Consider the following 23,543-nt stretch of genomic DNA (forward strand, 5'->3'; position numbering starts at 1 on the left):
AGATTAATGATTGATGAAGGAGATCAAAGCTCACCGGCAAGTTACGTTACGTTTCTCCCATCTCATTTATCATCGGTCAAGCTCCGGTCTTTCTCCCACCCCTTCCGGCTCTCAGACCTGACCCCCACGTAATGCGCACATCCTAATAAAGATCAACAAGATCAACTAATCAATCATACACGCCCCCCCAATCCCTTAATGCACCATTCCCGTATACGGAGGTTGAAAGGGTAAATATCATAAAATGCACCTAAATGTGTTTCTACTTTAGGCCTTTAAATAAATCAAATTATATCGCTAATTGAAAATTTATATAGTGAATTTGTAGATAATGAAAGTATTAATCAATCATATTTTATTTATATTTTATTCGAAATCATTAATTTTTTATTAAATTTTAATCTGAAATCCTATCTATAATCTATTTAGAATCTATGAAAAGCTTTAAATTCTACAAATACTATAAAATCATTAAAGTTAATAAAGAGTAAGTAAAAGCTTTAAACTTTAAATTTTAAAGGAGAACAGCTTAATATTTATTCGAATAGCTTAAAGCGGTAGTAGAATCTATAAACAATAAGATTTTACGAAGAGTGGGTTTTATATTAATTACTCTTACAACCTTCGTAGTTTCTCAAATCGCCTCTGCGTACAAAATGTCATTGCTATATCATTTCAGAAGCACTTGCTTACTACAGCAAAATCATCACACAGCTCTTGTAACTCAGTGGTAGAGTGGGCGATTGCAGTAACACTCTGATAGAAGTCGTTATTATCAAGCTATCGCCAAGTCGCTTGTTCGAACCAGGCCGGGAGCTCATTTTTGCAATTTTTGATTGATTGGGGAGAAATTAAGAAATGAAGAATGGATGGGTGTGATTTTTTGAGGAGGGGGGGATGCGTGGGTGTGGGGTAAGATTCTGGTTTTGGGTGTGTTTGTCTGTCTGTCCCCTTCCTGATTTACTGCGTACTTGATGATTGAGTAGTCACTCATTTTACTCGTCGATTGGTTTTCTTGTGGAATTTGAAGTCCTACTTCTATCTCAAATAATCTATATCGAGTCTAAAAAACTATTATTTAATTAATCATTTTCTTTATTCATGAACTCGGTGATTTCCAAGAAAGTTGTAGCGTCCCGATCGTGTATTTCTACAACCGACTCATGCTTTTCTAACTTTCGATAGCGAGCGCGAATTCAGATATTCCCCTTCATCTATCTATCTATGTCTCTATAGGTAGGTATACATACCCAGCTAGCTAGCCCCAAGTTATGTATGGAATCTTCTATCTGACTTGCGATTCTAACTCTTCCGAAAGAACTTCTCACTTTCTTGGATATGGGAAGTAGTATACTTGATTGACTCTTCCTGTCACAAACCCTTTCTCTACAAGTGCTACTAGGTATACCGCAAGTTATCTCTACCCCCTTGACCAGAACCCCGGTGGAGTTGTTCTCCAGCGATGAATGTCCCATCATTCTTGCTTTTGCAATGGCAAGGAAACTTACATTCCTCTGCCATTTACAAGATTACTTTAAATCTTACCCCTTCTCAGAATCGTGAAGACGTATCTCCTACAGTGCTGTCATCACTTCCATATTCCTAATCAAGAATCTGCTTTTCTCGCTTCATCCTTTCTCTTTCCCCCTCGTATATTCTCTCCCCTTTGCTGCATCAAATATCGATACCTAAGTAAGTATCTAAATCCACAATGATCATATTCATACTCAAATCTCAACGACCAATAACTTCCTTCTCCATCTTTCTGATCGCAAATCTGGCTTATATTACTTTGATTGTCTACATCATCGCATGTATCTGGGAAGTTATTATGATGCAATTCTTTATTCGGGTGCTTGAGCGCTGGTAGAATGAGTCATGAGATGATATACTTGAAGGGACAATGTGGGAATCTGATGTGGTGAATGTTTATTGGGAGATGTGGTAAAAGATTCATTGTGCTTAGTTATGGGAGAATAGATTGATGACCTCTTTGCACATTCAGATAAACTAAGAGAGCTTATATCATTCCTAACACCATCTCACAATCTGCCTATGCGTATACGTACAGCAAAAGAAAAGTCAAAACGTCGAAATTGGGGAAAATAAATTGGATCTGAAATTAGTGGTGGCTTTTGCATTCCGGAGCAAATCAATATATTTTGGTTATCTGTGCAAAGTCTATTGAGCTTCTGGACCGAGCATCGAAAGTAGGAAACCCTTCTTTCATCTACTCGCTCCTCGTTCCGTTATATCTAGCTCGGTGATATGCGTTGTCATCTCAGAGGTCGAGCAGCCATGGTTCGGCCTGTTTGAAGTCCCAAGCTCTGAGTCTGGCTACTAGAAGATGGGAATCTAAATCCTATCCTTTCTCCCGCAACCCGTTTCAGAAACTGAATCCGAACATCTCCGGAACCTAACGCACATGAGCATTCTGACGACAAACCCCCACATCACAACTGTCATCCGACCACCCCAAGCGAAGATCATCCATCCACCAAAGTTTCGGTTTACCAGCCACCGTCACATTCATGAGAAAATACGTCAAATCCCTAAAACTCGGTTCTAAATCCACAGTCGTCAAAACACAATTCGAAAGTTCAGGACACGCTGGAACATTGATAACTTGTTGAGTTACTTGCGAAGACATTTTAGAAACCACGTTGTACTTATATCCCGTAAATGTGAAATCACATGCAGGTCCCATGGAATCACAACCGAGCGATGCTCCGTAGAGATTGAAATCAAAACATCTAGTGAGTCCTTCATCGCCACTTCCTATTTGGCCTGAGAAACCGTGGTCTGCAGCGTTAGGACCCGTTTGTCTATTTGAGGAATTGGCTTCGAAGTTGGGGATGAATTCGAGGAGGAGTGGTTTTGAAGATGGGAGGAAGGGGTGAAGTTTTGGGGATGGGACGACGGTGAATCCGTCGGAGAAGAGAAATTGGTGGTATGGATTGAATAGTGGTTCGGGCTGGACGTTAGTGTCGCTTGCGTTGGAGACGGATAGTGGTGGGACGTCATCGAACTGTTGGGATGTTTGGTTAGTTGCTAAATGTTAAGCTGGGCGAAGATAGACTTACGGTCAATACAAAGTCTCCGCGCTCTCCGCAGTTTGTAGGTGTGGCTGAGGATATGATACTAGTGGACGTAGAGGATGTTGAATTGAAGAAAGTGACGGAACTTGGTCCTTTAACCACCGAAATGAAACTGGATATTGACGCGGCTGTAGATGATGGTATCGATTGGGATGTTGAAGTGGCATTGAATACTGGAGTCAAAATTGAGGCTGAAGTAGACTTGGAAAGTGATGAGGTGTAAGATGTTGTATTAAAGCCGGAAATTGAGATCGAGCCAGACGTTGAAGTCGAGCCAGAGGTTGAAGTATCTGTAGAAAATGAAGTATCCTTAGATAAAGAAATCGAGCTGGAGGTTGACGTCGGCATCGAAAATGAAGAGTCCGAAGTAGTCAGAGTGGCAGAAACATGACTGGAAGTTTGAGTGTTGGCTTGGGATCTTCCTGGTGCAGTCAAAGTAGTCAGAGACCCAACTGTAGCGGACGTAGATGTCTTGAACGACGACTCTAATGCTGTTTGCGACGTTGAGTTCCATCCACCAGCCTTAGAGGCAATACCGGTAAATATTCTACCTGAAGCTGATTGAGAGACAACAGATATAGGAGTGAAGACGGTATGAGTGGCAAGTATCGAGACTGACTTCGAGCTAGAGTTAGCATTCAGTGATGTTGAGATCTCAACACTACTTGGTAGAACAAACAACGGAGCTGAGGTAACTGGTTTAATACTGCTCTCGGAGGCTTTAGGTCTGGATGTGCTGAAGCTTGAGACAGAAGACAATTTTGAATTTGTGGTTGTAATGGTAGAAAGATTACTAGCCATAGAAGAGAGGTTGAAAGCTATTGTCGAGGTAGAAACAACTGTATTTTGAAGGGTTACCGATGCAAATGTGGAAGTACTGGAAATAATCGTTCCATTGGAAGATGCGTAATTTGTACTGGACTGCGAAGAAACAATTGCGCCGGTTGATGTAACGTTAGGTCTACTACTAACGGTCGCTGTTGGAAGTTGAGTTGAGAAGGGAACAAAAGTTGTTTTTGTGGTGGTTAATGTAAATACAACATTACTGCTAGACGCCGGCTGACTTTTGACCGATGAAGGTGATGGGGAGGTAGTCGATAAAGGAGTAGTCGTTTCTGTTGACAAAATAACAGGCTCACTGGTAGATACTGATTTAGTATTGGTTATCATTAAAGATGATTGCGGCGATGGCAGAGTTGACGAGGGGACTACCGTAGCTGTTGATATAATCACAGACTCACTGTTGGAGGATTTCGTCGAAACATATGGAGCCGAGGGAGCCGGAGATGGGGTAGTTGAAAGAGGTACAACGGTTGCGGTGGATATAATCACAACTTCACTGCTAGAGGTCAATGTAGATACGGGAGGAGGTGAAATTGATAAGGGAACCACAGTTATAGCACTCGTAATGACAACGAAAGATTGACTTGGAGCGCTAGTTGGCGTTTGTCCATTCAACCAGCTAGTTGTACCTTTGTCGACTATGAAGAAAAAGACGTCACTGGATGGCCGAGGGGTTTGTCTTGCTTCAGCGGCGGTCTCGGAAGATTCAGGAAATTTGGATGATTGAGAAGTTTCGATATCCCATGTTGATTTCGAAAATCCCACTGAAGAATGGGTGGAAACGGTAGGTGTGACATAGAGAGGGCGAGACGTATCTGCAGAAACTTGTGCCATACGATTGCTGGCTACAGCAGTTGGAAATGGAGCAGGAGTTTCAGAACAAGAGGCGTAGACAGTGACGGTAGACTCGATCGAACCATATTGAGGAGCTGCGCCAGCAGTTCCACATATGGCCCATATTGCGATGAGGAAACTCAAAATCATGTTGTGATATTTCCTAAATAAATTGTGATTCTGATTGTGTTGAGAGTAAATGAGTGACGAAAAGAAAGTTGTTGTTTTTTTCGAAGGTTGAGGGGGGTAAAAAATTAAAACTCATCTCTTAATTTGCGTGTTCGTTGCCGCAGTGAATTTGAAGCACGGCGGTATATCCCGCTCAGTAGTCAATTTTAATCAAGTCATTGAGACCTGTTAAGCTCATCCTGTGTGCCAATGTTCCTCACTTTCATGAACAATCAAAAGCTGAATTCGACCTCAATCCAACGGGACTAACAATGGTAATAGACCCAAGTAGATACATAGCCTTTTCGCCCTTTATTAGCCATATATCACTTCAATGACCTCTCAAGATAATTAGTTACGGATATCATTTGATCCTCAACTCACAATAGAAAAATAAGCAGAAGTGGGCGGCCCAGATCCCAAGCCAACTTCCTGTGTCAGTCAACAGGACACTTGACACTCAAAGCCCAAGACTTAAAAGTCTGAACGTTCTTTTATCGAAGATTCCTATACCATTAGACATGGACGGAAGTTGATACTTAACTTATCAATAATCATAAGTCAAACACGCCGCAGAGTAGTAAGGCCTCTTTATGATGTGCATATCGAAGCACACAGCATCGATGGCTTTCAGTGAATGATGACGGGGAAATGCGAACGTGTGCTTGTTGTATAAAGCTTCTTGTAGAAGACTTTGCGTCTCTTATAGATTAGTGTATGAGAGTTGCTAGTTCCTCTATTCAATACTCCATTCTCATAAGAGTGGCAGAACGCAGCAGCCCCGAGAACATATCCCTGCGCTTGGGTTCAGAATTCAAGCCTTTTGATAACTTGAGAGATTCAACAGTTGCAAGCAAAGCATCCACATGACAACGAGACAAGACTCTCAGACTTGCCTTAATCTCAATGGACCCTCTCAAGCGAGACTAAGAGCAGAAGTTTCTTGAATATACGATCAGCTTATTGAACGTTATCGAGAACGAAGTTCTACTACAATATAAGTATTCTATATCATACCAGCACTCGAATCCGAATTCCTAAGTTAAGGAAAACTCATCAATGAATAACCTCCAAAGACCAAAAGATCAGATCCTCTAATTCTCACCTTAAATATCCCCCATGGACTGCATCCCCTCTCACGGTGATGTATCGGATTCGACCTAAACCTTTTCCTTACACGTCTTCCCATGATTCCAAAGCCGCCACTAGTCTATATTTTCATAAAAATCTATCTGTAGATCATCCACGACCAGACTTAAAGCTTTCTCTAATCATTCCCTCTTCAAGATCACCAGTTCAAATCCCAACCTCACAGAAATCAATTATCCCGTTCCAATACACTTGCCTATTCATCATACCTCATACCTCATACCTCATTACTCATCCCACAAGCTCCAACTTCCAATCTCCCCTTCTCATTCCCCCCCTCTCCTCTTCCTTCCCTACCCTCTTCCTCAAACCTTCCCATTCCATCCTCCCATCCATGCATCCAAACCCTCCAAAATCCCCCACGTCGTCTCCCGAGGTCACCCCAAACTCCAGCCACACCCGCCACATAATTTACGCCACACCCGTCCCTCCCAAACCCCCGGCCGCCCCAAACACCACCTGTTTCAACTCATCCTATAAAAAACTCCCATACCTTCCTCCCCCCTTTTTAATATATACACATATGCACAACATATACGACGCAGCTAAGTGCCACTAGTCTGATCTACCGTCTGAGGTATGTAGTACCGAAGCGTCGGGCGTTTTATCTTACCCATGTTGTGAGATAGGATGACAGGTTTTTGATTCTATGTGGATGTTCAGGTTGTTCTCCTATTCAGAATATTCAGATGGGGTATGGTAACTGATTGAAGGAATGAGTTTCGACAGTTTTGCTTGTGAAAATTTCTTTTTGATATTACATTCGTGACACTCAGCATCCAATTACACTACAATATAATAAATAAACAAATAGGATATCCATCAGGTATGACATTCGTAAACAATTCCTCGACTCAGCTTATCGCATCAAATACTCGATGTGTATTCCCATCAAAGTATAGATCATTCATCCGCTCACTCATTCATCGCAGGGTACCAAAACCCAATGCCTCTGCCCCGCGAAAGAAAATAATGTAAAAAAGAGGAGAAGGAAATAAAACACCTTTCCCTTCTACCCAGTGCCCAAGCCCTTGCTTTACTTTACCTGTATTAATGATTTTGACTCGTGCTTAAGTATCTTCGTCCTTTTTCTCGCTCATAAGTATCAAACATCTTGTACCTCCCAGATTAGACAAGAAATTTATGCAATAAATTCAAGTCTCGAGCGACGTCTCTTTCCATCCTGTCCTCCGCTCCCTCCTTGTGTATTGGTATCGCCATTCTTTCCACCCTGTCCCTTGTTCCCACCCTGTGCATTCGCTGTACTAGTTGCCTTTGCAGAAGTACTCGCCTTACTGGTTGCTTTTGCAGCTTTGCTCGTAGCACTAGCTGCATTAGCATTTCCTTTGGCAGCTGAAGCCGAGCTTGCCACGGAGTTGTTGGGTCCAGCAGCCGCTGCACTTGCCGCCAAAGCAGCAGCAGCTTGACCACCAGATCCATCATTCGAAGCTGCATTTGCGGTAGTTCCTGAACCAGTAACTACGAATTTAGTGCAGTCATCTGCGGTACCGCGCTGAGCGACAGGCATGATAACAGGCTGATGATTGGATGAAGAAGCCATTGTGCATACACGGTAGTTTCCAGCCGGGAGACCACCGGTCACGACAGCGGAAAGAAGACCATTACCATCTCCTGCGTCGTTGATACCTTTGAAGAAGGCAAATTGGGTAGCGTCAAGAGCTTTCGTGGGGTTCAAAGAGCTACCGAGATCTTGGACAGTGACGTGGGTGTGGCCAATTACTTTACCCCCGGAGAGATCTTGGGGTGCAGCGAAGTAGGTGGAATCGGCGTTGGTGAAGGAACCGGCGACGATATTTGACATTTGAACTGTGATATTGAAGGTGGTGTCTGACGGGATGCCTTTTCCGCCTGTTGGGGGATTAATGATGGTTGAAGAGACCATGGCCGTCTTGGCGGGAAGCTTTCCCATTGCTATTTATGATTAGATTCGTGTCGATTAGATATAGTCCACAGATAACTTACGAATACCGTTACATGATCCTGTGGTAACTTGTAGACCATTTGTCAAAGTTTCACCAGAGCAAAAGTTGATAAAGTTGTTCTTCGACGTTGCTGATTTCGCTTGCCCAACTTCCGCCGCACCAATTTCTCCTGAACCATCGGCGAATGAACCGCTCTGAATAGCATCTGATGCTAATGTAAGGGATGCATCGTTTCCACTGGCAGCTGTAGCAGCGTCTTTTGTCCCCTGTTGCGGTGATGGAATTGCCGCTACAACGCTTATCAATGCAGCTACACTTGCAATTTTGCTGAAATACATTGTTTTGATTTGAAATTTGGAGTTATAAGTATAAATTATAACGTAGTATGAGTGAATGAAGACCGTCGAGGTGTGTGGGATCGTGAAAATTAGATACACGGTCAACGCGATCTACTTGACTGGCAAGATAGAATAGAAGTAAATTAAAAGAGAGAAGTTGTAAAAGAGAGGAACCCGCCAAATAATTTTGAACAGAAAGAGAAGAAGATATTGCTTGTGAGGAGGTTGGACGAAAAGAAGAAGACGAAGCGTCTATACTTATTCTTATTTCTTGGCATTGTGGCATCCGTGGATGTAGTGTAACTTTAAGTGGATCAAGAAAAGGATAGACAGAAGTGGTCATAATTCTGCTCTGTAAATTGGCAATGGAGATCTCGTTGTTGCATAAGAAGCGATGAAACTAGACATGAGATCGAAGTTGTCGCAGCGCCTGGAGTACCTGTCATCTGAAGAGAGTGAAGCGAGTATGTACAAATATCAGACGAGGGTTCTAATCTGGGTCTAATCTGATCTCAACTGAGTCGTGAACATGGGCTAGCTTGCTTGAAGTGGGATGGAATGGGATGGAATGGGATGAAATGGGAGAAATATAGATACGGAGGTTGGCTGTGTTAGGGCTGATTGCAAACCGTTGATGTCTGAAGTGCCAGGGTGATAAAACTCGCCAACCCGCCGACAACCATGAAAATTTCAGCCTACCAAGACTCCAATTGATGTCTAACCGGATCATCGAAACCATTAGGAATAAAAGGAGGTTACGATGTGTTGAATTGAACAAGGGCAATGGTATGATATATTGTAAATGGCAATCGAGACGTTTAGAATCATGGTGCTGATAGCAATGATTTGAAATGTGTAGTCCTCGGTAGTATGTTATGGATCTGATGTCGTCTGAAAGAAGAGTTGAAGAGTGAAAGAGGTGAAGGGAAGGAGTGAAGATTGAAGGAAGAGTGAAGAATGATTTGGATAGTGGATTTTCTAATTTGTACAGGGTCCAACTGGCCCTGAAATTGGCCCTTGCTTCACTACTACTATCACTACTATAATTAGAGTAATTAAAGTTTGGCTCAAACAAGAAATGCAAGTACACTTGAACACAACATCTACAGCATTTAGAACCTCAAATGGCTTTTTTTTTGATCTCTCAATTCACACAATACTCGGAGTCTCGAATGTTTTTCTGTATCACTAGATCATAATGCAATCATTACATCTCTACAACCTTTACATCAATCGCCAAAAGAAAGCCTTCACAATCTTGAACTAAGACTCCGCAAACTAAGATATCAGATGAAGCTGCCAATCGAACTATGCTGGGGGACTGAGCCTCCTCAACAGTTTACATCCGAGCATCTTAGAGTTTGAAGTTTCAGACACTGAGGATCATAATGATAAGATATCGGATTATTGATCGGAAGTAAGGTTAAAGCTTTATTCTCTGGCCGCTACGTTGTATCAACAAGCCGAAAGATTGCTTGCAATACATTGAGTCTTAGCATCAGGATCCGACAACATGGGGATAACTTAAGTCAAGTCAATCAATCAATCACGCACCATGCACCAAGTCAGGAAATATATCCCGCAGTCAAAGTTTGTCTCGCGCAAGACGCCTTTTGATGCTCTATTGATCCCTTCAAGACTATCTGGAGCAACGGTAACGTCGATTTTGCCACGAATCTCTTTTGCTCATCCAAAGGGTCACCCTCATGTATACACCTCTTCCACTTTTCAAACCCCTTTATTTGGCATCATCAGAGAACATTTTGACGTCATGAAATGTTCCACTATTCAATTATCATTTCTATTGCATTGACTATTACCGTTTTGAACGGTAGAATATTGGCAGCTGTCATCCGAGTTAGCAAGTTTTCATTTTGTTCTTGTCTCAGGTCGTGTTACAGAGATCCGATGAGGCTCATTTATTTCCTGGATGCTTATTATACACTGACCCCGAACCAAGCTTCTTCATCGTTGTTCCCCGTCTATTTTCAAGCACATTATAACAACCTAATCCTTAGCATCAGTTTGTCTTGGATCGATTTTTATCATTTGTTCTGTGAGCGCAGATACGGTACTCGTAGAACGAGTTCAGGTTAGGGATCGTGGTGTTTGAATCATCTTCAGGTCAAAATTTACACTCGATGAATAAATTGACAACTTGAAAGGATTGCCATCGGCTAAATGTTACTTTTCCCATCAGACCAATGTAAAACTCCATCTCTCTACCCCTTACCCTCCTTTCAAACATCATCAATGACAGTTGCACCTTTATCTTCGCCTTTAGAATAATTGACCGAATGCAGTCATCAAGCTCACCAATCGCCTTCTCAACATCTTCACAACGTTTTTCACAAAACAAAACGGACGATAGGTCGCAATGACCATAAATCTCATGAAACTATAACTTACAGTTCACTGCCCTTGGCGTGGTTCTACCGAAAATTGCAAGATTCAACTCATTGAATAGGTTGATCTTGATGGACCAAGGATGGAAGCTTGGCCATATAAAGCTCACTTACTTCCATATTATGTATCGAACAAAGGAATGCTATCAAAAGCAAGTCGTCATTCAGATTGTGTTTTTGATAGAAAACACAGTCGAAAATGTATCATGGTGTACTTGATGGACCTGCGTGTCTTTAGCTTTCCGCGGATTGGTGTTCCATACAACCATTATACAGCACATGGTTGCTATTAATTCAATGAAGCAACATCAAATTGCGGTGAAAACCTAGAGAATAGCCTCAACCCTATATTTCTTTATCGATGAAGAAGACATGGGCATGGCTGTTATGGTGGGGTCGGGCGGAGGTTCTACGGCAAAGACAGGTGGCACAGAGGGATAGGGAAAAGGTAAAGAGGCCATTGCCAAGTGCAAACCCACCATTTTATCGTGGATTCAATAGCGTAGGCACACGAGCTATGATCTCTGATGCCCGAAGGAGTTCCGGTGGTTGTACGACTGGCTGAAGATGACCCGAGAAATTGGAATGGTGAGCATTGTCAAAGTCCCCGAAGTCGATTTTTGAGATCACCGTGGGGCGGATGCGATCAGGGTTGGTGCCTTGCATATTATGCATATTAACGTGTGGTGCACTGGTGCGTGATGTATTTAGCTTGTGCTAATACTGCTCTCTCCATGGCAGCTCGAGGGTAGTAATGGGAATCTACTCACAAGATCTCGAGATAATAACACATCTTGAGTTCGGACAATGACGATTCCGGACACAGTGCAACTTAGTGAAAGACATCTATGGCGAGAAAGTATCACTATGACCACCCTTTCGCCGAAATTTGCCCATGGTACAATCTCATCTCATCTTGTTGAGGCTCAGTATGAGGGGCATGCCTGTCGTGTGCTACCGATTTTTCTACGGCGTTGCTCTACCAAGACATGGCTCGTGCAATGATAACCTCTTCAACATGAAAGAGATTGTATGTATACAATTTTGAGAACAATGTCAAGGGAACATGAAGAATACACAAAGGAGAGGACATTGTCCGAATTGTCCGATGTTCATGGTATTACATTGTTCGAATTTTCTTTCGTTTAATAGGCTCAACAGGTGCATATGTTATCAGCGCTAGCCCTGGTCCCATAACTTTGCTATTCAGTGAACTTGTGTGTGGCACAGCACTGACTGATGTTTTCGAGATGATGACCTTTTTCTACTCGTAACTTTTTCCTTCTATCCTTCGACCTCTTCCCTCTAATAAACTCTCTCTCTCTCTCTCCCTCCCATACCCACACACACACACATACATTCATCCCACTTTTGCAGTCGAATATAAATTTATTTCTTAGGATTTATTCACGAACGAGCCAACCAACCTTCTGTACCCAAAACAACTGTACAACAAATTCGATTCTGGATTCTCTTCTAAAGACTTTGTTGGCATATATATTTATTTCCTTTTACAAGAAGTACTACATACTTTGACACCATTCTTTCCATCCACCCGCTGCGAAGAATCAACTTCTAGACCACCAAATCAAAAGCACCCAATATTAGTATGCGAGCACCTCACAAATCTGTTACACCTGCATCGAAACTATATTAATAAAGCGCAAATAGGTGCAATGTCTTCTCCAGAACCAAGAGTCGTAAAGCGACCAAGTAAGATTCTTCTTTCCTCCTTCAATTTTGTTCTCTTATCTTCAATCGCGTCCTCTTGAAATTTTACAATAGGCAATTTCCTTCCCGCACCAATTCAGCGGGTCGCGCCGCTCTAAAGCCATAGAAAAAAAAACTTTTCAATCAATTGTTGAATTTTACCACTCTTATTATTATTCCTTTAAAATCGCACAGTTATTCAAATCATTCACCAATCCATCGATACAGCCATACAACGATACATCTTTTTCTTACAATTTACAATCTCTTTTGGAAGCATTCAACATTACTTCTGCCATCCCATCCACTGACATTTATTCACAATGGCAGGAACTCAATCAGAACCTCCTCCAAGTCTCCCTCAAGTCATCGCAGAACAGCATGTTCCAGTACCTTCAACCGATAAAGATTCGCAAAGATTGATTGTCGTTCTCTCTAATGCCAGTCTCGAAACTTATAAACAATCCTCCGGTGGTGGAAGACCCGGCGCTCGTCCCGCGGAGGAAAAATACTCTCTTCTCAACAGTGATGAGCACATTGGTATTATGCGCAAGATGAATCGAGACATCAGTGATGCCCGACCTGATATTACACATCAGGTTCGTATATAATCAGGAAAATGATCTGTCAATTCAATACTGACCTATCGCAGTGTCTCCTCACCCTCCTCGACTCGCCGATCAATAAAGCCGGCCGACTTCAAATCTACATTCATACCGCCAAGGGAGTTCTCATTGAGGTCAGCCCAACGGTCCGAATTCCACGTACCTTTAAGCGTTTTGCCGGTCTGATGGTTCAACTCTTACACCGACTCTCCATCCGATCTGTCAACTCTCAAGAAAAACTCCTCAAGGTTATTACGAACCCGATCACCGATCACTTACCTCCCAATTGCCGAAAAGTTACATTGAGTTTCGAATCACAATTGGTCCGTGTTCGGGATTATGTGGAGACATTGGAGCCGAAGGAGAGTATTTGTGTATTTGTTGGTGCCATGGCAAAGGGAACAGACAACTTTGCAGATGATCTAGTGGATGAGAAGATCTCCATTAGTAACTACAGTCTTTCTGCAAGTGTGGCATGCAGCAAATTCTGCCACGCTGCAGAGGATGCATGGGATATTATTTAGACTATTCCACTGTCTTTCTCATCCCACAAAAATTTCCGACGAACACATTCGACAGTATACGAATGGAGGAACGGAGCACAAAAGACCGCAGGGTTGTGAATGGTATGAGAGAATGGGCATTGGAGGTTTGGTCGATATGAAAAGGTGAAAGCGGGACCATTAAGCAGATTCAACGATAACAACATCGTTCGATATGCTTGTGGTCGCCGGGCTTGGGTATCTGTGTTCTCTGTCTCTGTTTTTACAACCAAAACAAAAGGCGTTCAACATTAGATCCAAGACGCTTTAGTCGTCTTCGTGGAATACTTCAACTTGGTCCACATCTCTTTTGTCTTTTCTAGTATCATTTTACATCCACTTTAGAGCTTAGTAGCTACTGCACGCCGGATGACGATAAGTATTTCCCCTTTTCAGCATACATACCTTTGGCGTCGAATTTTGCATTCAGCTTCCTCGTCGAGCTAGCTAAATTGCAAGCAGTCAAATTGGCATGGGAAATTGGTTCATGCTGCTAGGTGGCAGACACTACCGCGAGTCATTCGATGACAGCGGATAGCTTCATGTACAAAACTACTATACTGGTCAATGAAAGGGAAATTCTCCAAAATTTGAACAAATCACAATGCGTGAAGTTAATCCCTCTGTCGCATGCCCCATTCTTCTTGCTCATTAGCCTGCAACTTAACAAGAACGGTCTTCGCGTGATCAAGAATGGGATAACGGTTAACCCGCCTTGAAATAAAGTACAACAAAACATTTATACTTTTTCCATGCAGGTTCTAGATTTGGGTCTGCGCAATCGAGATGGAAATGGAAACGGAAGTGGAAAAATATAGATCTTGAATTAATCTCCGTATAGTTCATTGGGTATTTTCCTGTGGCCTTGAGTTGACATATCAGAAAATCGTAACAGCAAATGGAGTCTTCTAACCTCGGAAGTGAAGCAGCTGCTCGTTTCCAACAAAATATGGGGATGAAAGACTCAAGTATGGTTCAGGTTGTCCTATTTGCTAATCATGGCAGCATGGCATGATCTCGAAACCAATCGCTTCTGATTTGAGGCGATGCAATACCGGTGATCCTGGTCTAGAGCGGTCGCATAAAATGGTAGGATGTTGGTAATACTTGGTACAAGACCAACAAGATTTCGTATGGATGGACGGGAGATCTCCGTAGGAGGCCGGAGACGTGGCATGCGGAGAGGGGAGAGGGGGTTTGGTGATGCAGCGTGCAAGTCTTCTTTATGGTTTACGATGCGGGTTATGAACGGTAGGAACGGTAGGCATGATATAGGTACAGGTACAGGTACAGGATCCTGCATCGGGATGATGATTACTTTTTAGTTAGTCAGGTAGAGAGATTATAGACTTGTTGAAGATGATGCAGTAGAAGAAGTGATAACTATATGATGGCGACGAAATTTGACATAAGTTAATTGGGCGACTTTATATGTCAATCAAATCACAGTTCTCTTTTCGAAATTCTATATCAATTCAATTGATGGAGATGGAGATTTTGGAATTGAAAATTATGTGAATCTTTTTAAACTGCTTTTAATTTTACTGATAGTTCAGATTCTCGACTACAGTACTATATTATTTTTGATTGATGCTGTTTATCGTCCTGTGGTATTGAGAGATACAGACATGACATTGGGATATGTATGATATGGGTGTTTTCAATCGGGTCTGCCATTGGGTCTGCCATTGGGTGTGTTTTGTATTTTGTATTTTGTGTGCAATTTTATCCGTCGACCCTAACATTACCAGCCAGGTATGATCTATGTATGGTTGGGCTCATTTCCTTGCCAGGCCAGGCACAAAGAATCGGCCACGATTACGCATAAGAATTTAGGTGAGTGAGTGGCTCGAAACTCGAGACTCTCGAGACCCAAGAGTGGTCAAAAATGCTTGGACAGCATTGATGGAATCGATGGAGTTCAAAGTTCAGTTCTTGACATGATCAAATCACCCCCCAAAAACTTGTTCGCTACGCCTGGCTCGCTGGCTGAAAAAGTAAAAAAAAAGTTGTGGGGATGTGCTGTAGTGTCGAACAAGTATACATGGGTTTGATTTGCTTGAATTGCATCGGTCTATTGATCCATTCATTCGAGGGATTAGTATGAGGCGACAACTGTCAAAACTAGATAATGTTCTCCATTCTCTTGCAGTATGCATACATACTATTCACTCCGGACTCAAAAGTTCAACACCACACATACCGATGCATAAACTTAATGCGTCGACAATACTTCTCTTTGGATTCCTCTTTTCTTCTTCCTCTTAATGTTTATTCATCAATTCAAAGTTTAAGATAAAGTTACACATAATACTTATCTACATTCCAAATAGTTATCAGTTTCTTTTGAAAAGTTTGGGAGATTCTTTTAACGAGTAATTCGGTGCACAGTACGAATTTTGATATCTCGTTAAATCAGTCAAGTCACCTATTATATACATATCCATATATATATATTTACATTTACATTTACACTTACACATCTATCTACCTTTGCAGAATTCCTTATTAAATTCGTTTCATAATTCAAAGGACCCATTTTTCCATCTCATAGTCAAATTCCCATCGCGGTAGATTTTCGTTTGGTACAGAGAATACCCAGTACCTACAGATATTACTTGTCAAGTGTACCTACCTCCTGCCTACTTCTTTACCGCATTTTCCCAACCTCCGAAACTTATCAAACGCCAACACTGCCTTCTTGCGAATCTTGCATCACCACGCACCCATCTTCAGCTATTTTCATCAACACTCAATCCTTTTGTCTCACTCTCTAACCTCCGGAGGGTTTGTTTGTGCTTCCCGGCGTGGATCTTTTCTGCATCATCAGTGTAATACGACTTAATTCAACGATCGACCTTAATCTATCGATCTAACGACAGAAACGATTGACAAGTTAAATCGTCAACAATCGTCGCTTGTGTGTTTCATATTCTGGGACTCGCTGGATGAAGTAAATGTGCATGCACACACGAGTTCACCTCATCTCATCTGACCGCCTTTATATCCACAACTACATAGGTAGTTAGCAGATCAAGCGGAGCAACTAGGAACAAGCAAGACCAAACCGGAGTCACATTTTTTAGAACTTATCAAGGTCGTCATTCCATCTTCATCGGATGTTCCTTCTTCTCGGCATAATTTTGGGCATTATTTGAAATACATACATTCTCCGTTCCCCTCTCACCGTTAACACGGTACACCGTCCACGCCACCTCGATTCGAGTCATTCATCTTTACTTTAATTTGGGAATATACATACATATACACACATACGTACGCATTCGCTCGACTTTTCACAAGTATAAGAAAATACATTGCATATTAGATTCCGAAATCAGCACAATTATCCTGAACACACAACACAAAGAACGAAACATAAATCCAAATTATACATCAGACGCCATAGCCGAAGATGGCTTCCCGCGGTCGAGAATCCTCCCGTCCTCCAACCATAGTCACAGCTGCTACTGAAAAAGAAGCTCGTCGTGTTCTGCAATGGCAAGAGGAAGTTGCCAGAAGTACAGCTGGTAGTTCCACTTCCCCTACTTCAGACGAAGCATACCGTGCTGTGGCTCCAAGTCACGTTTCCAGAGCACCTGCCCGAACACAAGTTTCCCATGCTCCTCAATCTCAAGCTCCAGAACATCCACCTTTTCGAAGAGCAGAAACTTTCCCCAGAGTCATGAGGAGAGAAACTTATGCAGGTCATGGACATCCGGGTACACAAGTCAGTATCCGCAGAGATACTCATCATGACGAGGAGCAAACCGTCTACGTAGACGAGGTAGAACGAGCTGAGCAAGAGAAAGAAAAAGAGAAGAGCGGTGGTCTCTTCGGCATGACCAATAAAGCTCTCGTAGGTACTTTTCTTGGCGCGGCTGCAGGCGCTGCATTCGCATATGCAATGGTCAAGAGCGAAGACCCCGAATACGAATTAGAACCAGAGCGTAAACCGATGCCGGGTCTCAGAAGAAGCTACACCACCGGCCATGCGGAAACCATCGCAAGTAGCACGAAAGGTTCTTCAGTCGGAGGCCCAGAACGCAGATATAGAGTTATTGAAGCGCCGCATGCTCCTATGCCTCCCCCTGCCTCTAGTTACTCGCGTATCCAACGTGATCGCGAGCGCGAGAGAGAGGGTGTGTTAAGTCCAATCGAAGAACGTAGTTACTACAGCTCTGCCGCACCTTCAAACACAGGCACGAAAATCCGTCCTCGTAACACAGCGGATCAAGGAGAAGGTTCGAATGCCGGGACCGCAAGACCACCCACCGCAATTAACATCCGAGACAAAGCCCAAAGCATCGCACCCACCAAAGTAAGCGAGCGAACCAGCACCGTCAAAGCAGTCAGTCGTGCCCCCACCCAAATCTCGCGCGCCCCCAAAAGTCAAGTCAGCGTGCGCGAATCCGAATACGAGTACGGACCTGCTCCGACTCAAGTTTCTGCAGCTCCTACGCGCTATTCTCAAGCGCCTAGAGGCGATGATGCAAAAAGTAAGATCAGTCATACACATACTACGATTAAATTCTCACCGTCGAAAGTAGGCGCGAGCTCGCGAGAACGCATTCCCCGGTCCGAAGCGACGTGGGAGCGAGACGATGTATCGGTTAGTGCGGTGAGCGAACGCAGTCGCGCGAGAGATGTGCCGCTTCCGGCATCGACGGTGGTGAGTGCGAGGTATGGTGGTGGGTATCGGGAACAGGGAGGTGGGTATACGCATGCGGGGGATCGGGAGAGGGATGCGGAGAGGAGGGGTGAGAGGGATGGGAATGATAGGAAGAGTTGTTTTGATAGGGGAGTGGATGAGGATGGGAAGAGCTATTTTAATCCGCGGGGGGCGATGAGCGTCGCGCCTTCGGATAGTGTGAGTAGTGTGGGGAGTAAGAGGGAGAGGATTGAGAGGTTGAGGGGGAGATTGGAGAGGGATTTGAGGGTTTAGTTTGGGTGGTGCTGATCTTCTCGTCTTTTGGCATCTATATCTCTATCTCTCTACATGGAGATATACTCGGGTCCGGCTGTTTCAACTCTTTTACCTTTTTTTTTTTTACTTTTTAAAGTTCTTCACATTGTTTATCTTGTCCATCTGTCTTTCTACATAGTTGGTTATTGGTCCTGTTCTGATATTTGTATCTTTTTTATCGTTTGTTTTTATTCCGCGTCGCATTCGTTCGCTTTTTTCTTGTACGGTTGAATGGATGGATGGTATCCTTGGAGCGGGGATTTAATTGTTTGTGAATGAAAAAATTGGATGGATGGTAGGATAGTGGGATAGTGGGATGATGGGATGACGAAATGGTGCGATGAATATATGAATATATAAATGAATGAATGAATAAAAAAATTGATCAAGGGATGTATTTTGTTTGGTTGGATTTGTTTGTGATGAATTTCTATGCTGTTCTTGGTTGGGGTTGGTATGGTGTGGTAGAGGGGTGGCGTATTGATGGGATCGGAGGGCGAATGTGAGGATTCGTGGGATTCGATGTGTTTTCTTGTAGCAGGGGCTACTTTGTCTCTTGAGATTGATCCGAGAACGAACTCGGGGTATGAGTATGTATGGATACTATCGGAATGCTGATAAGAGTGTGGTTAATTTTAGTCAAGCGAGTCTGATGTGTGGGAAGTGGAGTGTGGAGGTATGTAGTGGTATTTGTATATATCTGTATGGTTTTATTTGTCTCTCGCTGCCGTATCTGTTACTTGCACGTAGGATCTTTTGGGGGTTGGGGGAAGGAGGGGCGCGCGGGTGTGGTGCGAGAATGAGTGGGTTTGGTGAGCTTGATAATATGTGTCTTACCTTACGACGACTTCTCGGGCATCAGCGTTCTTTACTTGAGAGCCTGTCTACATTGCTACCCCCTAGAAGATTGTACATCGTGATGTTGGGATTCAGATGCTTCGTGCATTTTGAATGGCTCCGGGGTTGATTTGCGGGAGATGCAGGTTTGTCATGCTTGTTCTACACTTGGTTTTTGTCGCGAGGTCGCATTCAATCATCTTTGCGTGAACTTCCTAGATTGTTGATTGTGGGCTTGTGGGAAGCGGAGTCTTCTTTTCTTTCAGATCTGGATCGTAAGTGGGTCGTGAGCGAGCTTGAAGTTCAGGACGGACCTGATATTGAGTAGATTCTTTTGATGGTGATAGTAATGGTGATGGCGCTTTTCTTGTTCTTGTGTCTGCTCATCGATAGCTGTTCGTCAATATCTGTTCGCATAATCACTGCTGGAGAAGTATTGTAAAGATAGTGGTCTGCGTATTTCATCGTGGTCAATGAATTGTTCAATTTTGACGCTATTCAGAGATTGTAGTTGAATTCCCCTTCCATCTTTTTATATAGAGCTATTCGCGATTGGGTGTAGTTTACCCCAGATACTATTCCATTCCGGGGTTAGTGTAACCTATATTAGTCTGTCGAGTCTTGACGGTAGCTTGCACTATTCGTATACATCGATTCTCCATAATGTTGTCTCAATTTATCTTTACTATCATCCATCTCGAGTCTCACGTCCCCACCATTGCATTTACCTTTTGGGTATTCATTCCAAGTCTTATGCAATTGCTTGTATGTTTCGTGAAACAGAAACGTCGTTACCCCGCAGAGCTTACCCCCCGTCTCGATTTTTATTGGACCTTGACATGCTCATATCATAAACATGATCCACTTCTTAATCCATCATCTGTCCATTACTTCACGTCTGTTCATAAAATGCCCCCAACTTTCCTCAAGACGCTCAACATGCTCTGCAAAGTGTGTGATCGCTTGAATGTAACCGACTTGCTCAAGCGGGCAAAGGCCAAGAGTTGTAAGGCTTTCGGGCCCGCGTACGACCTATATTTCCAGCATCACAGAAGGTACGATGATCTCGTGAGTGCAGCGTCGTCCGGATGTGAGCTCTGTTTACTTCTTCAACGGCAATGCGAGGAAGAAGAGATTAACACATCCGAGCGAAACAAATTATCTACAAGAGAACAAAAGTTTCGAATGATGGAGACGAAGAATAGGCCCATGAACTTGCGAGTAGGAATTGGTGCTTCGCATCTAAATCATGATCAACTGTTCGAAGAAGGAAAGATTTTTTGATTATTTGACTTTCGAATATTGTGATGATACGCTTCTTGAACTCGATATTGTTATGTTTTGCTTTCTGCAGACGCCGAGAGGTATTGTGGATTTTCAATATGCAGCTCTGTTGAGAAAAGTGCCTTGCCCTATTGCTGGTTGCTGATATTGAATAGATCAACCGAAATTTATCGGCGATGCTCGAATAGGTCGATTTATGATAGACGATGATTTGGCATCAGATGCAAACTTCAATATTGCACGAGGCTGGATGAATACTTGCATTCTTGAACATCCTGAATCGAAATGTCCTTCCTTTGAAGACGAAGTCTTACCTTCTAGAGTGATCGATGTTGGTTTGGAAAACACAAATCCATCTCTTTTAATGACACACGGCTTTAGGGGTAAATATATCGCACTGAGTCATTGTTGGGGAGGCCGAATCGAGACCATTCTAAAAACATCGAATCTGAAATCGCTCCAAAAAGGGATCACAATGACAAGCTTACCAGCTGATTTCAGAGACGCAATCTTGATCACTCGAGCGCTCGGCTTTCAATTTCTGTGGATAGATTCCTTACGTATCATTCAGGACTCCAAATATGGTTGGGGAATTGAATCAAAGAAGATGGGAGGCATTTATCGGAACTCCGCTCTGACTATCGGAGCAGCAGCAGCACATAGAGCCGCCGATGGTATGCTTCACCCTCGATCACAAACACTTCGCGTCATGAAGCCTAAACTCAAATTATCGAAAGACAGTGGATCCGATGACGCTGTGGAGATCGCTAGGTCCACTGCTTTGTCGTCTGAATATCTTGCCACATTGTTTGAATCTGGACCTCTACAATCTCGAGCTTGGGCATTCCAAGAGAGAATGCTCTCACCTCGAATACTGTGGTATGGTCGCAGACAAATCTATTGGCAATGCCTATGTGGATTTCGATCTGCGGACGGCGCGCTATCAGGTGGTGCGTGTTTTCCCTCGAGTAAGCGCTACATCTATCCAGTGATCACCCAAAGGCTTATTTTCAACCAAAATTATAATGATAAGTTCACAGAATTCTCCAGAGAAGAACTGCTAGAGATGAATTATGAGTAGCAATCCATGGTAATTGATTATTGCACCCAAGTGCTGAGTTACCCAAATGATAAACTCCCAGCTTTTTTAGGCATTGTAGCACTACTCCACAAAGTAATTGGAGGACATTACTTAGTGGGAATCTGGAGTAAACTTTTCCGGGAAAACTTGCTCTGGCATGGGCCGATGAGAATAGCATCTCATACAAAGCAGTACCGAGCACCGTCATGGTCCTGGGCTGTTACGGATGAAGGAAGCGGTCTATTTTACAACAATTTAAGTCGCTTAACTTCTACCCCTCATGATCCTATTCTATTATCACATCACATCGAACTTTCTAGCGAGAATCCGTATGGTGCTGTCAAATACGCCCATATCATTGTTGACACGCTTACATTGAAGTTGGTTCACCTAGGCAAATACAAGAATCCTTCCAACGAAACCAATTTCTTCTTTATCTTCAATTGGATTCAGGATAACGAGCTGAGCTTCACCTTCCCCCGAATTTTTGGCGAGGAAGAGGGCGAAATCAAAATAACAAGCGGGGGATCTGTAACATCTATACCTACCAAGACCGGTTTTATACATCTCAAGCTACAAAGCTTTCCACACACAATCAGGTGGGATAGAGAAAGTCCCAATTGGTCGAAAGTCTCTCCGCTCAAGTATAAAGTTATGTTCGTAGGTTTTGAGCAGCAATTGAAAAAGTACGTGGATAGCACAGCACGTCCGTGCTAGAATCAGAATCGTGTTTGAAATGTCTAATCTTGCAAGAGGATCCCGAAGATGCAAAGGTGTGTAAACGTGTGGGACAACTGGAACTGGGCTTCTTCGACAGAGAGACAGAAGATCCCGATTTGAATGCATGGCTGGCTTCAGATTGGTGGAAAAGAGAGACCCTAAAGTTGATTTGAACTGGAATTTGATGGAGGATGGCATATGGTTTTCTAGCAGTTTCACTGAAATTCTGAACAACGGTTTGTCTATGTCTGGTAGATAGACCGGGATATCCTTAGCGAATGCCAATGTATCGCAGTAAAACTTCGTTTATCTTATGAGCTATGGGTGATTGGCGTGGAACAAAAAAAAGAGGGAGAGAGGAGGGGGGGGTGAGGTTCCACGAGACCTCCAAACTCGGAGCAACACAACTGTATGGAAAATGCGAGATACTAGGTTTTAAGGGGTAGTTTGGATACACAAATCCGATCAGATTCCATTGAATAATCTACTCATTTTGATAATAGATTCTATATTTCTATTTAAATAAAAGATGACTCAATATAATAGATTTTATATAACTTTCTATAAACCAACAGAATATTTCATAGGCTGTTTAAAACCTTAAATTCAATCTATATTTCAATTCACATTTTTCACTAACTTGTATAGGAAAATAGAGAATGTAAATTGAAAAAAAAACAGCGGTTATTATTTTCGATGAGTTAAAAGATCCGCGAATTTATAGATTTTATAGGTTTCTATAGTCTAAAGCTTTAAGCTCTTTTTAGATTAGAATTTATATTTTAATTTTAATTAAAGAAAGTACTATTCCTATATTTGCTTTAATCGAATTAAAGCTATTCTTATATTCATTTATTTAATTATTCAAATAACGTAACGTATGGGGAACTCGGACATATGGGGAACTCGGACACTTTTAGCCCATCACCAACTTGAAACCGCAATAACTTTTATTATGCATACCCAATCACCTTCTACATCTGCTCAAATTGAAGAGAAGCTTCAAAAGGCTATAATTTC

At 42.7% G+C, this 23,543-nt stretch overlaps 5 protein-coding genes across 5 annotated transcripts; 3 read left to right on the forward strand and 2 right to left on the reverse strand.

The window, feature by feature from the left end:
* Positions 1-2,416: 2,416 nt before the first annotated feature.
* On the reverse strand, positions 2,417-4,925 carry EAF01_001516 (uncharacterized protein; the record flags this gene model as incomplete). The annotated part of the gene is made up of 2 exons (XM_038909766.1): positions 2,417-3,028; positions 3,084-4,925. 2 exons carry the CDS (start codon positions 4,923-4,925, stop codon positions 2,417-2,419), a joined length of 2,454 nt encoding a protein of 817 aa, XP_038774578.1.
* A 1,898-nt stretch (positions 4,926-6,823) lies between these two features.
* Positions 6,824-9,327, reverse strand: EAF01_001517 (uncharacterized protein). Its single transcript, XM_038909767.1, has 2 exons — positions 8,076-9,327; positions 6,824-8,024 (listed from the first exon to the last, which is right to left on the reverse strand). Exons 1-2 carry the CDS (start codon positions 8,371-8,373, stop codon positions 7,234-7,236), a joined length of 1,089 nt encoding a protein of 362 aa, XP_038774579.1. The 5' UTR covers positions 8,374-9,327; the 3' UTR covers positions 6,824-7,233.
* Positions 9,328-11,831: 2,504 nt separating this feature from the next.
* Positions 11,832-13,617, forward strand: EAF01_001518 (uncharacterized protein; the record flags this gene model as incomplete). Its single annotated transcript, XM_038909768.1, has 5 exons — positions 11,832-11,895; positions 12,374-12,385; positions 12,450-12,491; positions 12,819-13,087; positions 13,141-13,617. The coding sequence occupies 5 exons, from the start codon at positions 11,832-11,834 to the stop codon at positions 13,615-13,617; spliced, it is 864 nt and encodes a 287-aa protein (XP_038774580.1).
* Positions 13,618-17,050: 3,433 nt separating this feature from the next.
* Positions 17,051-18,580, forward strand: EAF01_001519 (uncharacterized protein; the record flags this gene model as incomplete). The annotated part of the gene is made up of 1 exon (XM_038909769.1): positions 17,051-18,580. The coding sequence occupies one exon, from the start codon at positions 17,051-17,053 to the stop codon at positions 18,578-18,580; it is 1,530 nt and encodes a 509-aa protein (XP_038774581.1).
* A 2,107-nt stretch (positions 18,581-20,687) lies between these two features.
* Positions 20,688-21,803, forward strand: EAF01_001520 (uncharacterized protein; the record flags this gene model as incomplete). The annotated part of the gene is made up of 2 exons (XM_038909770.1): positions 20,688-20,802; positions 20,878-21,803. The coding sequence occupies 2 exons, from the start codon at positions 20,688-20,690 to the stop codon at positions 21,801-21,803; spliced, it is 1,041 nt and encodes a 346-aa protein (XP_038774582.1).
* Between the last annotated feature and the right edge of the window lie 1,740 nt (positions 21,804-23,543).

The sequence above is a fragment of the Botrytis porri genome, assembly GCF_014898465.1.
Source record: "Botrytis porri strain MUCL 3234 chromosome Unknown BPOR_002, whole genome shotgun sequence".
NCBI lineage: Eukaryota > Fungi > Ascomycota > Leotiomycetes > Helotiales > Sclerotiniaceae > Botrytis > Botrytis porri.

What these genes read in the sequence shown, in the direction of transcription:
- EAF01_001517 (XM_038909767.1), bottom strand. Translation starts at nt 8,373, where the DNA reads ATGTATTTCAGCAAAATTGCAAGTGTAGCTGCATTGATAAGCGTTGTA. An exon ending in AGGATCATGTAACGGTATTC is followed by an intron (nt 8,025 to 8,075) that starts GTAAGTTATCTG and finishes AATCATAAATAG; the next exon opens with CAATGGGAAAGCTTCCCGCC.